The 16,216-nt window shown below is 45.5% G+C and overlaps 1 protein-coding gene across 1 annotated transcript; it reads right to left on the bottom strand.

Annotated features, from left to right (window-relative positions):
* Positions 1 to 4,104: 4,104 nt before the first annotated feature.
* Positions 4,105 to 6,064, bottom strand: LOC148815435 (maestro heat-like repeat-containing protein family member 1). The gene is made up of 5 exons (XM_088905081.1): positions 6,044 to 6,064; positions 5,709 to 5,828; positions 4,797 to 4,919; positions 4,488 to 4,567; positions 4,105 to 4,141 (listed from the first exon to the last, which is right to left on the bottom strand). The coding sequence occupies exons 1-5, from the start codon at positions 6,062 to 6,064 to the stop codon at positions 4,105 to 4,107; spliced, it is 381 nt and encodes a 126-aa protein (XP_088761207.1).
* Positions 6,065 to 16,216: the final 10,152 nt, after the last annotated feature.

The raw sequence follows: 16,216 nt of genomic DNA, 5'->3' as shown, positions 1-16,216 counted from the left end.
TTTCACGTGACAAACGGACAAGCTAAAAGTCACTCTTGGTTACGTCTTCTCCAAAAAAAAAAGGTGCACAGTAAATATGCAGAGAAACTTTCCAATGACATTCAGTTTTCAATACATATTTCTGAAAAACGACGATAATGCCCAAGAGAAAACAGGGAACTGTACTCGTTAATTTTGGGTTCACAAAACAACCCAAACTGGGCGATCTGACTGTTGCTGCTAGTGGTTGCTCATCAGACAGTTCAGCTGCTGACCCGCCTGCCTGGCCTGCCCCTCCGAATACGTCCACCAGCAGCACTGGCTCCCCAGAGGAAGAGGCTGGTCCCTCTGTGACCCCAGTCGGCACCGATCTACCGGCTAACTGGACCAGCCAGCAGTGGACAGAGTGGAAAAACGTAACCCATGGCTTTTCGTTAAGAATGGAAACTTGGGATGCACACTGTGCAGAGATACAAAGAGTCTTCTGCTGTCAGAAAAAGCACTCGGCATGCATTTATCTGAGGAGTGGATTCATGGAGATGTGAGTAGGCCTTTGCAGAACCAGAAGCGGAAAAAAATATATAAACACCGTGATAGCTTATCACATAAAAGGGCCGTTGATATTGAAGAGACAAAGCAAAAAGAAATTCTCCCAAACAGGGTACTTGAATTTAATTCAAGAAACTGCAGTTTCATTCAGATCTGCCCATATGGTGTCCAAGGAAAGACTAGCTTATAAAAAGGTCACTCCTTCAATAATGTAACCGGAGCTTAATGGTGTCAAAGTAGGCACTGTACATAAGTCAGACCATTCCTGTGCTGAAATTATAGGTCATATTGCAAAGCAAATGCAGAACAAGCTTGTGTCGAGTATAAAAGAACTTAAGTCACAAAATAGCCTCACTATTGATGAAAGCACAGTGAACAGGCGTGCTCATCTCATCATATACATGAGATGCGATGAGAGTGGGAAAGGGGATGTGGACAATGTATTTTTGGACATCACAGAGCTGACGGATGGCACAGACACAGAATCAATCTACAGTTGCCTGAGAGGGAGCCTTAGTAACGTGGGTTTTGATGATGAGTTCATGAAGAAATATCTCATCAGCATAGCCACTGACGGGGCTGCAGTGCTCACTGGCAAATCCTCTGGACTGACTGCTAGGCTAAAGCGTGACTTTCCTAAAGTGCACTCCATACACTGTCTGGCACATCGCCGTGAACTGGCAGTCCAAGATGCTCTCAAAGAAGTGGCTGGGTGCAACCATTTCGAATTCTTTATCGCAAAACTATATTCACTTTATTACCAATCGACTAAGAACGCTCGGATGCTCGAGAAAGCAGCCGCAGATCTAAATGTGCAGATTTTGAAAATTGGCCAGATTTGAATATTAGATGGGTGGCAAGCAGTTTTAATAATGTAAAAGCAGTATGGAAAGATTTCCCTGCATTAGCACACCATTTTAAAACAGCAAGCAAGGGAGGATGCATCACGCAGTGCCACTGAGAGACAGAAACACAAGGGACTACACAAACGCCTCACTAACTCCTCATCAGTTGCTGATTTGGCATCTATGAAAGACGCTCTCCGTGAGCTGCTGGGCCTCTCCCTGAAACTCCGAAACAGAGACACATCTCTGGTGGAGTCCAGTTGCCACATTCAGCAGACCTTCGATATCTTGACAGCCAGGAAAGACACCGGCGGTCAATCCGCAGTGAAGGCCGAGCAGCGCTCGTCACTGGGCATGTTTAAAGATGTTGACATCTCAGAGGGTACAGGAAAGATAAACCGGCTCCAGTTCTATCAGTCTGTGATCAATAGCCTTACAAAGCGACTCGGAATCTGAATTAGTCCAGATGCTGAAACCGCTGGATAAGGGCTTCTGGCCACAGGATCGTGATGTCTTAATTCTTTACGGGGAAGGTGAAGTTGGTGCGCTTGCTAAAGCACTGGGCGAACCCGTCAGAGAGGCAGGGGAGGAATTCCGAGACAGGAAATTACAAGGCAAAGCATCAGGACAGACGCTGGGAAAACTCCACAGCAGGCCGGACGTGCCTCTCCACCTCAGCCGACTGCGAGCGGGGGTTCTCTGCCCGAGTGACACTAAGAGAAAACGAAGCCTCTTCTCACTTCTTTTTGTTGATCTGAATGGACCTCCTTTAGAGAGATTCGATCCCTGCCTTTTGTATCATCTTGGAGTAAAGCAGGCCACCGCTCGTCCACTTCATGGGCAACAGGACGGACACCACAGACAGCTGAGCCCAGGCCTCTGTGGTCACTTCTATTGTAAGGTAAGAGTAACTCCTGTTAAACTATAACTATATAATCCAGTGCTCACTTTGTATGCGCTAGCTGACTGGCCTTTCACGCGTGATGCGTCCCCCCCCAAACCAGGGGTGAGCTCCCCCTGATGCCAAGATATAATTCGCACCCTGCTGTAACATCATGTGTTGTCACACAGCTTTGTTAAGTGCCTTGGGGCAACCTTGTTGTGAAAGGCGCTATATAAAAATAAATTAAACTGAATTGAATTGAAATTGAATATAGGACAGCTTTTGTCTAAGTCATTTCTGTTTGAGGAGGCGCCAGTTACTGAAAGTAACGACTCACACACTTCAGACACCACTTTCCTTATTGCAAGCACTCAGAGTAGCCTACACAGTAAAAAACCGCTCCAGCCACAAGGAATAGCAGCCCTACCTGTGAACAGAGTGTAAGTTTCTTTTAATGCTGAGGTCCAGTATGAAGAGCTGTATTAACAATGTGATTTGTGCCACAGAAAGTAGTGTTTGTGCTGCTTTTGTTCCTCAGATGTATTGAACTGATGACTAAAGCTATAATACAGCAATAGCTAGTCTGTATTTTACATTGTTTACATTTTTCTAATTTACTCATATTTTTAGCTGTGCCTAATATATTTTCCCAGAAACTAGATTACTCAAATGATTTCTAGCAAAAAAAATATCTGGCTAATTACGACATTTTTCTGTTAGGTAGTATTATTTTTTCCAACATTTTTATCAAACTTATCTGGCGAATTCTGATCAGCTTGCCCAGCAGGATTGAGGTTTGACTGTAACTATAAATATCGTTTGAACCCTTTGTGTCATCAACGTGTCGCTGTCAAATTGTAAACATTACTGTTGGCTAGATGTCTCGTAAGTTTAAAACTCATACTGATCACTGATTTCAAATACAAATGTTTAAAATAGCAATTGCTTAGTCTGACTCTCAGAGAACAGCTTAGTTTGGTTCTGAAGAGGTTCTGTAATTCTGTTTTTATGTTCGCCTGCTTATCGACATTGATGCCCTGCAATGAACTGTTGAATTTAAAAGACAAGACAGTTGTGAAGACTTATTGTTCATGAGTCCAAATCACGTCCATATTAGCTCAACTCAACAGACAACACTGAGGACTGGATGGAAATATTACACCATCATGAGAGCTCTCCGCTGCTGACAGTCTCATCACACTCTGTTTGTGAAGGTGAGCTGCAGGAATCAGTCGACTGTGTTCACGTGTGAGTGATCGGGCACGAATGGCAAATCTTTAATCATTCATTTAAATATTAAATACATATGAACTTCAATGTAACTGAAATCACAAATTGGAAATGAACTCTGCCTCCTTCTGTTATCTTGACACAGGTAGATTTCAGCGTGACTGGCTGAGCCACTTTCTGACCCCCAGCCAACTGCTGTCTCAGACCAACATGAGTAACAGCCCGGCGTTTCTCGGGAGGATGATTTCGGAGGTCAGCTTGAGTGTATTTTTGTTTAACACCAATATATTTGTGTGCAATGAACTTCACTGGGTCAGCATTATTTTGACACTAAGATTTCCATACGTTTTCCAACTTAATGCCTCCTTTTCCAAACCTTGGAAATCAGTCATTTTTAAGAAAAGGATACAGCACATGTGTCAGGGATTGTGCTCTGCAAAAGGATGTACAGCCATCGTGAATTTTCACAGGTTCCACAGTGCAAGAGCAGGTATTCTTAAGACACCGTCTGCCACCTGTACCCAACACCAGCAGCTGAGTCTAGCAGTCCTATCTGGAGCTCAGGGCCCCTGCGATCCTGCAGAGGCAGTAGCAGCACATCCTCCACAAGCACATGAGTCAGGTGCTCTGTACTGCAGGGAGCTCTGGGCTGCAGCTACAGTGTGACAAGGAAAAACAGGACACTGTTAGCAGCTCTTCCTCAAGACTCATCATGATGTAAACAGATGGAACTATACAACCTGTCACTATAGCTCTTTTAGAAAAAGCATGACACAGGCCAGTCCTATGGAAGCCATTATCAAGGTCTGACATTACATCATATCATATATTTTGAATGTATTGTTTTAGACGTAGGAGTACTGCAGTTGATGCACCACATATTGATGTTAGGAAATGGCACTTACTGCATCAAACATAATGCCCATCTGCCTCAAGCACACTTAAAAATGTAATTGTGAAGAAATGGAAGCAGTGAAGGCAGTTTCATCAGGAAACAGTACCTCAGTGTGGAACAGGCGCGCAGGGCCTGCAGACAGACAGCTCGGCTCAGGGCATCACTGGGCTGCTTTTTAACAAACGCCTGTGAAGAGACGGGAGAGAAATGTAAACCCCACTTCCCTCCATCAAAAGACACCAGGACAGGGCCTGTGCTCATCTAGAGGCACAGCTGAGAATCCAGAGACTGTGCAGCTGCAGTGAGGAAGAGAGCGAGGGCACCTCTCTCCCCTCTGATTTCTACTGACAGTAAGGACTGTCAGAGCATCCGTGTGGGAAAACAGCAGACAGGCGGCTGCGTCAGACACACTGACCATCATTGTCGCCAGGAGCTGGGCCTTGGCAGGGAAGCTGGGAGCTCCGGAGGGACTGGCGCTGCGCACTGCCTGTGCCATCATGCCCACACTGCGGCACAGGCTCAGTCTGACGCTGGGCTCCTACAGGGGGACACACAGCAGCTCACTCACTGACAGCCCAGGCAGACCCTGCAAGGAGTGAAAAACTCACTGGAATAAATCCTGACTGCACACACCTTACAGAATGTACCAGCAGGTTAGTCAAGTCAGCAGAAAGCAGTTATGAAGTTCACACTATGAGGTCTTCTGCTCTTAATAGCAAATTTAAACATAAAAATCTTAACTGTGATCTTTAAATTTCCTTCCTCTCTGGCGATAAAATGACCAGTAAAACTAGTTTTAGCTCAAGTCCTGGGGTGATTGCTGTGTGGAGTTTGCGTGTTCTCCCTGGGTTTCCTCCAGGTGCTCCAGTTTACTCCCACAATCCAGCAACATACTGGTAGGTTAATTGGCCTGTGGTAACATTAGCCTGGTGCGAGTGTCTGTGTGCCCTGTGAAGGACTAGCGTCCCGCCCGGGGTGTACCCCGCCTTGTGCTGTAGCTTGCTGGGATAGGCTCAGGCAGTACACAACCTACACTCAATAAAGCAGTTTGAACACTGGTTTAATGTTTACTTCCATTCATATGTTGTCAGTTTCTAGAATGTCAAATCTCTATAATCAGTGACTTTCTGAAAAAGGTAGAAAATGCTTCTCTACGGAAAAGTGCTTTGAAAATCTCTCCATCTGTCCTCATACTTTAAGATGCTCCGCGTCTGTCCATCAGTCGTGTAGAAAGGAATCGCTCAGAGACTTCCGGTTTTCATGGCTGTCGTCAACAGCAGTAGAAGCCCTGAGTCTGTGTGTGAGGAGTGGGAACAGATCACCTCACCTCTCTCTCCACAGGATTCTCAAACCCTGCTTCTTTCACACTGTCCTGAAGCGCTTGTTTCACAGTCTCCTGCTGAGAGAGGTGCTGGGCAGCCGCACCGACACACTGGTACAGGAAGGCCTGTGACACCGGAGAAGAGGACAGTGAGCACTGAGCTCAGGAGGCTGCTCTGTACAGCTGCACTGAGAGGACATGTTAGCTGTGGATAGCAATGCTCCCATTGATCAGCCGCTGATCGATATCAGCCGATTTTCATTCCAAATGACTCGATCGGTGGTTTCTAAATTGACCAATCTCAAAAACCAATTTTGCGATGACTACATTTCCGACATTACCTGAACATACAGTAGCAACATGTCCTCGCCAGTCTGGCAGTTTTTCCACACTTCTACAAAAAACGAAGAATTTACAGTTTGCAATACATGTGCAAAAGAAGTCGCTCGTGGGAGATCACCGGCTAGAACGTTCAACACCATGAACCTCATCAGAGATTTGAGAACTCAACACCAAAAAGAATACGCAGAGTGTGAACAATTAGCAAGTGCAAGAGCTGCGGCGACTAGCAAACCGACTCTCACTCAGTCATCAATAACGGCAACACTTAAAACACTGGAGCCTTACAGCAGGCACAGCAAGACAGCCGAAAGAACTACGGGCAGGATCTCTGCAGGCGACGTATGAGGAGATTCTGAATGAAGATAAAAGCGATGGTTGGGACAGGAATGACTCCACAGCATCAGAGATTAATCTCCACCTCAGTCAGCAACTCATCCCAAGAAGCACAGAGCCAGTGGCTTTCTGGAAGAGCAATCCAAGCCGTTTCCCTGCCTTGGCAGAAGCAGCTCAGGTCTACCTTTGCGCTGCTTGTATGAGTGTGGACAGCGAGCGTCTATTCAGCACAGCAGCGCACATTTTGCATGAGATGAGGAACAGATTGTCTTCAACACACGCACAGCTGCTCCCATTCATAAACAAGAATCTGCCCTCGATGATTAGTAAACAAGAGGCTCAGTAGCTAAAGAGCCAAATGATTCTGACTTCTTTCCTTTTGGTTGAAGTTGGCTACTATCTTCTTGTTAAACATCTTATTGAACATTTTATTTATTTAATTAGAATTATGGGTTGTGATTAAGACAAGCCTTTAATGTTGTTTTAGCTGTTTTTTTGTTATTGCTATATACTGTATGTGCCAAATGTACTGTATATGTAATATTTATAAAAGTTTTTGTGTGCATGTTTGATGAGTAAAAAGTCTTTATTTTATTTTAAGTGATTATTTTATTTCTTTTAGTCAGTAGTGTTTATTTTATGGTAATTGAACAATAATCCCACTACATTTTATTTTGTTAATAAAAATAAACAAATTATACCTGTGGTCTAGTTCATTTTAATGGGAAAAAATAACCAGGGTAACACTTAGCCATGGGACATGAGGCGTGTACATGGCTTATTGTAATGATTTTAACAGAAAAAAGCGTCCGATTCTAATGACAGGGAATCGGCCCTCAACAGCCTGATGGGAGCATCCCTAGCTGTGGAAACGACACACTGAAGTAGAGCACAGAGCGCAGAACCCTGAAGGGGCTCTCCCCTCTACTGCACAATCAAACACTGCTCACAGCTCACATCAACACAACAGCACACACGTATGAACCTAGCCTGAACAGACACACACCTTCCAACATCTAATACACAGCAAATTACAGACACACCTGCTATGTCACTACGTCACAACACTAGGTGAGGAATAAGACTTTTAGAGAGTAAAAGTCCCAGCTTCTCATGTAGCTCAGCCTTCTGTCAGACTCACCTTCTCCTCAGAGGTGGAGCTGAGAGAGCAGAGCACTCTGACTGTGGCCTGAGTGAGCCTACAGGCCCACACCTCATCCGCCACTGCGCTCAGTGTGTTAGAGAGCAGCTGCAGACACACAGGGGAGGCAATCAGGTCCACAGCAGAGTGAGCAAACACACCCACACACCACACTGGGCAGCTGAAATTACTGCACAGCTATGAGGACTGTCAACGACTCTCTCACACTACAGCACGACAGGACCACCTCAACAAGAGAAGAGAGATTATTCTCTTGAATCCACAGCAACCCAGGAGAGGAAGCACAAGACAGATGTCACTGCATCTGAATGACATGACATTACCTAACACAGAGGAAGAAGATCACTTTCCCTGTCTGTGCCCCCTCCCTCTCACTGTGTGTGTTATCAGTCCCCACTCCACACGCTTCAGGAGAGCCAGCACACCCTCTCAGGAGCAGACACGCCGGAACTCTCCTTCCTCCGTGACGTCACTGCTGCGGCCGGAGCAAACCCTCCCAGAGTGCTTTGCGGGAACTGAAGCACATCGCCGCTGCAACCCGGACTCGCTGAGTCTGAAGGCAAAACCTCTCTTGAGAGCTTCGCTGTCAGAGTGTGAGACTGACACACTGCTGCGGGAAATACCTGCGCCCGGGAGCAGCAGAGACCCGTCGCGGAGCGGGGCTGCAGGTCTGCCCTCGGCTCTTCTCCGCAGTGTGACAGGAGGCAGAGAGCCGCGCCTCAGGAGCCCCACACGCCTCCACAGGGATCAGCCGCAGGGAGACGATCGCTCCTCCGACACACAGCCGCTCACAAATAACGGCTGCGCTCCTCTCGCGCCCTCAGCGGAGCGGGCAGCCGCGAGCCGGAGCCGGAGGAGGCGGAGACGCCGAGCGCGCGGAGCTGCGACTCAGCCAATCAGAAGCCGCGATCAGCAGGGGGCGGGGCCTGAATGATAAACAATAGTACAGTAGGAATATTTTAGATTAATTATTCACAGAGTAATAACACAGGCGCCAGTGAAAATGCTTGTCAGATGCACCTCAGTTCATCATCCTTCCATTCCCTAAAAGAGGTTTCAGTAACATGGCTGGGTAGCTTGTTCCACACTCCTACAATACTTTGTGTAAAGAACTCACTCCTGTCCTGACTGGTGAGTCATGTCCAGCTGTTTCCTGAAAGACGCCAGTGTTGGGCAGCTTGTTCCACACTCCAACAATAACATTTCCATGTTCTGGGACAGTTTCTTGAGAGACTCCTGTAACTTCCTTTCCAGTTTTAACACGCCGGCAATTCATGTTTGCAGTGAAAGGCAGGCTCGTCTCATTTTGAGTTGAGTTGTATTTGTTTCTCCTGGGACCACTGTTCAGGATCCTATTTGAAATCTTCTTGCCTCGTCTCTAACACTTATAAACACATCATAAACTTTATTACATCGGACATGATTATGCTGAATCAGATGTTTTGTTCATTGATTTTTTTTTCGGTTTTATTGGAAAACGAGCACCATCATTAAAATAAATGGTAGGCAATTTATTACCCCATGTGCAATCAATAGCTGTGATTTGAAATCAGGTATAGCATCAGGTCATTATGAGAAAGCTAACTCTGCATTGAGGAAGAATTTTAGCATTTACCTTTTTTAAAGTTTAAAAGATAGTGACTAGTTGGCTTTGAAAAATGCCTTTTACCCAGCAACAGTATGAAAGAACAATTGCAGGCATATTATTTGACTTTTTGATATTAATGCTACAATAGCAGAATGTCTAGCTCATTTCACACCTTTTATTTATATACTTCCTTTTGTCTGTATACAAGGTAAAATTGCTCCTTAAGAAGAATGTGGTCAATTACAAAGAAATGTTTGTAGAGATAAAAAAAACTCCCAATATGGAAACTTAGAATGAGCTTTCCTGTGTGAATCTGCTGGATAAAACTAATTGCATTTACCATCTCGGTGGAGAGATTACTCACAGATCTGTATGAGAGGCTGCTCTCAGATCTGCATGATTATATTCTCCCCATGCGCATGAATAAAGGACTTTGCTTGACCACACCTAACCTGAGTGAAGACTTCTTCAACAATTTCTAAACTTTTCTTCAACAACATTCAACACAAAATGAAGCCCCTGAGCTGTCAACCTCTGAGAGAATCCAGTAGAATCCAGAGTGCTTTCTGATATGTACAGCAGCTCAGAAAGGTTCCATTCACTGCAGGGCGGCTCAGTTGTTTTTCACTTCATCTAGAAAGCTGATTTGAAGTCTTATGTCTCCAATCGTATCAAAGCAGGTCTTTCATGGTCAGCCCACACTGGAACAGAAGTTCCACCACCACAAGCTTGAAGGTCTTTGCCTGAACCCCTACAGCACTGAGCCGAACCTCACAAGTGAGGCCAGATCAGTAAATCAAGATCTGTGAGATCTACTGTACTCAGATCAGTAAATCGGATCCAAGACAGACTGTAAATCACATGACTGTGGCACAGTCCTGTATGAGCTCCAGATTAAACCTCAGGTGCTCGTCTCTTTTAAATCTGGACTGGCACACTAACGTTGAGAGAATCACTGGGATGTCTTGCTTAAGACACAGGTGACCTGATGCATGAGGTGATGGAGGGGTTCTCATCTGCAAGAACATGCCTGTAAACTACATTGACATTGTTAGGACCCCCAGCCCCAGTGGAACAGTGTCAGGCAGCGTGTGGGTGAGCAGTCCCCAGGAGCAGATCCTGGTGAGAATGACGGAACTAGTAGGGTGAGCAGTTCAGTCCCTCTGACTGGTACAATACCTTGGCTGAGTGTTTTCCTCCTAGAAGAATCTGGTGCAGCACAGCTCCTGTCCCTCTCTGTGTTATTGCTGCACAAATGATAAGAATCGTGTGAATGGGAAGAACTCTTTTCACCTGCCTCACATTTTCAGCAAGTGCTTCACAGGAAGGGTGGGGCCCAGTGCTGCCACCAGGGACTGGAGACCAGCCTGAGAGACACACAGCAGCCAAACAGGGGCACCAAGGGGAGCACTCCCACTCTTGCGATCAGTGCCATGAGAGTTTCCACACGCGCACAGTCAGTGTCTCAGCTTGATTTCTCAGCTGAGGATGTTCATTATATCTGGAGGTGAGGACAGCTTCTCCACCAGAGTGTTTCCTCTCTCTCGGTCCCGTGTCAAACAGCCCTGGAATTTGAGCTGTTCATTCAATGATTAGGTCAGTTTGGTTGTATAAAACACATTGGACTGTCACTAAATCTGATCCCAGATTGCTCAGATTGATGTTTCAAGAGCCCATCATTGACATGAATCTGTTTCTGGCATGTGCACTAAACATTACTGTGTCTCATGTCTCATTAGTTGTGAGGAAAGACTGTAAATACTGTCTGCAGCACAGCTCCCTGGATACAGATACAAGTGAGTACTGTGTGCGTGGGTGTGGATGTATATTCACCTTTACTGTTCAAAATGCTGAAATGATTTTAAATTAAATACAGCTTTGCTGCCTCACAGTGCTGGGGCCCTGGGTTCAACTCTGGAGTTGTGGTCTGGGTGGAGTTTGCATGTTCTCCCGGTGTTTGTGTGGGTTTCCTCAAGGTGCTCCATTCCCACCCCCCACAGTCCTAAAATGTACAGGTAGGTTAATTGACGTCTGTGACATGTTTGAGTGTGTGCATGTCTGTGTGTGTCTCTGAGTGTGTGTGTGAGAGTGTGTGTTTGAGCGTGTGCGTTTCTCTGTGTGTGAGTGTGTGTTTGAATTTGTGTGTGAGAGTGTGTGTCTGTGAGTATGTGTTTGAGTGTGTGTGTTTGAGCGTGTGATAGATAGATATTTTATTGATCCCGTGAGGGAAATTGCGGTGCAACAGCAGCTTTACACAGACAACACAGCCACAGTGTAACGAATGATACAATAATAATAATACAATACGTACAATACAATCAGTACAGTGAGGGTGCACTAAAAGAGTTACTCACAGTCCGGACACACAAAGAACAAACTAGAACAGAACAGTACCCAGAAAAATCGTATAACACATATATGAATATAATTATAGATGTAAATATAGTGTGGTGTCTCCGGGGGAAAGTTTATGTCAATGAAAGTAGTACTCACACCACACTTTTCTTTCCTGAGTTTCGTGGCGTTTCTTCCTCCAACTATCTTCCAAATACAGTCCGTAATCCGTTCCCTTAATCCTGATCCGATCCGAGTTCCAAAAGTCCGTAATAAAGCCAATCCGCGATGTATCCTTATCCAGTGTCCATAATCCAAAAACCATAAACCTTTTCTCCTTTCAGTAGTCCGTTATTCTTTAGCCCGATCTTTAACATACACCTCTTTCCTCTCTTTTCCTCCAAACCGCATTCACCTTATCGGCTTCCGCCCTGTTCACTGCCTCCGGGGCACTTATATTTCGGTTCCTGTTGCGGCTCAGCTGTGTCTCATTGTTTCTCAGGGTAGACCCTTTCCATTTAAAGGTCAGCTGATTCTTTTTGGCAGCCATTTTGCTAAGGTCCATATCTAGTATTTTAAGTAGGTCATTCTGAAAATACCTGTTATGAATGACCCTTCCCCTGGTCATGTTACATACCCTCCCCCTGAGATCAGCCCCGTCCTCGGGCTGTCTAAAAAAAAATAAACAATGCATTAGGGAGAGGGTGTCTACATTACCTTGTTTTTTCCCAGGTCTATAAACTGTCCGGAACTGAAACCTTTGAAGACTAAGGCCCCATCGGGTGATTCGATCATTTTTGTCCATATTTTTCAACATCCATGTTAATGGTGCATGATCGGTATACAGAACAAACTGTCTTCCCAACAAATAATATCTTAAATAGTCAAGAGCCCATTTTATTGCAAGACATTCTTTTTCTATCGTTGAATAATGTTTTTCCGCGGCGTGTAACTTACTACTAATATATAAAATAGGGTGCTCTAGTCCATCAATTTCTTGTGACAGTATGGCTCCAACCCCAGTATCGGAAGCATCCGTCTGAACCATGAATGTCTTGTTAAAGTCCGGCGCCTGTAAGACCGGTTGAGAAGGTAACGTTGCTTTTAAGTCCTGGAAGGCCCTCTCTTCCATTTCTGTCCATTTTACTTTTTCAGGACAGCTTGTTTTTGTCAAGTCATGCAGAGGGGCGGCAATGGAGGCAAATCCTGGAATGAAGCGGCGATAATAACTCGCCAGTCCCAAAAATGTTCGTATCTGCTTTTTCGTAGATGGCTGAGGCCAGTTTTTGATTAACTGTACCTTTCGATCTTGAGGCATAATCATTCCCCTCCCAATCGTATAGCCGAGATAATTGGCTTCCCGGGCCCCCAGGCAACATTTATTGGGATTGGCCGTTAATCCTGCTTCTCGTAAAGCTCCCGTTACTGCTTCCAGGTCTTGTAGGTGTTGTTCCCAGGTCGTACTATGGATCACAACATCATCTAAGTAGGCGGCCGCAAAATCACGATATGGTCTAAGTATTCGGTCCATTAATCGTTGAAAAGTAGCTGGGGCTCTGTGTAAACCAAACGGTAGGACCTGCAAAAGCGGTCTTGGCTTTAGCTTCTTCAGCCAGTGGCACCTGCCAGTACCCCTTCGTAAGATCCAGCGTACTGATATATCGGGCATTACCTAATCGCTCAATTACTGTAACTCATCGATACGAGGCATAGGGTATGCATCAAACAGCGAGATCTCGTTTAACCTTTTGAAATTATTACAGAATCTAATAGTCCCGTCCGGCTTGGGTATCAAAACTATAGGACTAGCCCACTCGCTATGGGATTCCTCTATTATTCCCATACTTAACATTTTTTCAACCTCTTCTTTAATTAATTTCCTTTTGGCTTCCGGTATTCGATAGGGAGGCAATCTTACCCTTTTCCCTGGTTCTGTAATAATCTTATGCTGGATGAGGTGAGTTCGACCCGGTGTCCTGGAAAAAACATCTTTGTTCTGCGATAGGAATTCTTGTAATTCCTGCTTCTGTGGCGGAGCCAGGTCCCCCACGGTTACAGCACCTGTTTCTTCTTCCAAAGGGTCAGGGGAGAAGTGGGTGAGCAGTACTTCTGCTCCATTCCATTTTTTTAATAAATTGACATGGTAGATCTGGTGCGGACGCCGTTTGTCATGTCGCTTGACTGTGTAGTTGACCGGACCCACCTTTTCAACCACCTCATAAGGTCCCTGCCAGGAGGCCAGGAATTTACATTCCGGGGTCGGAACCAATACTAAAACTTTGTCCCCAGGCTGAAATTCTCGTACAATAGCTCCCCTATTGTAAATCTGCTTTTGCTGGGCCTGGGCTTTTTCCAGGTTTTCTTTCACAATGGGCACAACAATGTTGATTCTTTCTCTCATTTGTTCGACATGTTCGATGACAGTCTGGAAAGGTGAAGGCTGATGCTCCCAAGATTCTTTAACCAGATCTAATAGGCCTCGTGGTCTCCGAGCGTATAGTAACTCAAATGGAGAAAACCCGGTCGAGGCCTGCGGTTCTTCTCGAATCGCGAACATTAGATAAGGGAGCAGTTGATCCCAATTTTTACCATCTTTCTGCATGGCCTTCCTCAGCATGCCTTTGAGCGTCTTATTAAAACGTTCCACCAGTCCATCCGTTTGTGGGTGATATACCGAGGTTCTGATCTGCTGAATTCCCAATAGTTTACTTAAGTCTCGCATGACTTTGGACATAAAAGGAGTTCCCTGATCTGTTAAGATCTCCTTGGGGATTCCCACCCTAGAAAAAACCTGTACTAGCTCCCTAGCTATATTTTTGGCGGTGGCGGCTCTCAAGGGAATGGCTTCGGGGTACCTCGTGGCGTAGTCCACTATTACCAGTATATACTGATGTCCTTTGGCGGTTCTGATCAGGGGTCCCACCAAATCCATCCCAATCCGTTCAAATGGAGTTTCAATAATTGGGAGAGGAATCAAAGGATTCCTATAATAAGGTTGCGGGGCAGTTTTCTGACATTCCGGGCATTCCCGACAATATTTCTTGATGGCTTTATATATACCTGGCCAAAAGAAACGAGCGAGCAGTCTCTCGGTTGTCTTTTTCACCCCCAGGTGTCCTCCCAGGAGGTGGCTATGGGCCAAGTTGAGGAGTTTCGACTGGTAGGCCCGTGGAATCAGAAGTTGTTCTACTTCTTCTTGATCTCTCCTCTGCACCTGATATAGGAGGTTGTTCTTCACCATGAAATATGGGTAACTCAGGGCACCCTTGGTATTACACAGCCTCCCCTCGATTTTCCTCACATGTCCCCATGCATGTGTAGCGGCAATGCTTGTTAATAAGACAGAATTAAGTGTTGCGGTGCTTTCCCAAATGAGGCCCCATCTCTCTGTTCATCTCTGTGGTGCAGCCACAGAGAAGCTATTCATGCAGGCTGATTTAAGGTTTCTTTTGATAAGGGACAGCTCCCAAATGGGGATGCACTTAGCTAAGCCTGGCTATCATGATCAATGGTCATCCATTGGCGCCTATCTGTCTAGGGAGTGCCAGATGGACATCTGGACTGCATTCCTAGGTGTCAGGAGTAAATGACTCATATCTCACCTTGATCAACCAATCAGGGACTGGTAGGGCCGAGTAACCCACGTGGGACTCTGATGCCCATGGAACTTTCAGCCAATGAACGAGCTGAAGTTCCTCCAGGTAAAAACAGGCAACACAGAGGGCCTCAGAGAATTCTGTGAACTTTTTCGAAAGACTATTCTAAAGGAGAATGTGAGAAGAATTCCAGGCCAGGATGGCCCAGGAGCAGAAAGGCTCCCAAGGGCAGGACATTCTCGCAGCGCGCCTCCTGACCATCCTGAGACTCAGCCCGGACAACCACGGAACGGCCAGTGTGTCCGAGTGCCAGAACTTTCCTTTGTTCTAAGAGTCTAGAGCGGAGGTTGCCAGAGAGTAACCAGAGGATCCACCCGAGGTTAGCATCAGCACCAAGCCTCGTGAACAGGTCGGAACTGTGGACAGCTGAATCACTATTCAGAACTAGCGCTTCATCAGGAACGAACCGGTCCTCTTCCTGACTTGCTGGGACCCACAGTCATCTTTTCTCCTGTGCACAAACTTTGCTAGTTTCAGACAACACTAACTAGCCAGTCAGTGAGCATCAGCAGCGCACCGTCGCAAGCCGCACAGCACAGCCTGGCACGGAGAGATCTGAATCCCCAGAGATTGGATGAGTATTCAACTTCAATGCATTACAGCTCGAGAATTCAATTGTTATCCCAACCAGTTGATATCAATTTAATTCCTAAGAGTTATGTACTTGTTTTGAGTATCTAATGTAGAAGTTGTAACCAAGTTCAATTACGAAACGGTCTAAATGAATGATATACCGAACGTATGTCCTCTTGATATATGTAACTCTTCGTAACTGATTGAATATATACCTTTTGTATTCTGATAACCCTCTCGATAAGATCTGTTAGGTTTATATGCATATTCTATGTATTAATAAATGTATCCTCGTGTATTAGTACCTGTGTGTGTGCGTTGTTTGAGTTATATCGCATGGTTGGATTCTAAGGCCATCAAAAGAATCATTTTGTGATTTACTGCTACAATTAATAATTGTCTCAGTAAATGCCCAAACCCTACAGAACTGGTGCCTTCAGAGAGCACACTACACATGTCTCAAATTTCCATCTTCCAACTGGGCCGTCCCAAACCTACCTCGATGTTCTGGTGTCTCCCAGTCCGG

Source organism: Atractosteus spatula, chromosome 25 (genome assembly GCF_055471065.1).
Source record: "Atractosteus spatula isolate fAtrSpa1 chromosome 25, fAtrSpa1.hap1, whole genome shotgun sequence".
Classification (NCBI taxonomy): Eukaryota; Metazoa; Chordata; class Actinopteri; order Semionotiformes; family Lepisosteidae; genus Atractosteus; species Atractosteus spatula.
The sequence above is the reverse complement of the archived record's forward strand: the minus strand, read 5'-3'. Positions and strand labels throughout refer to the sequence as shown.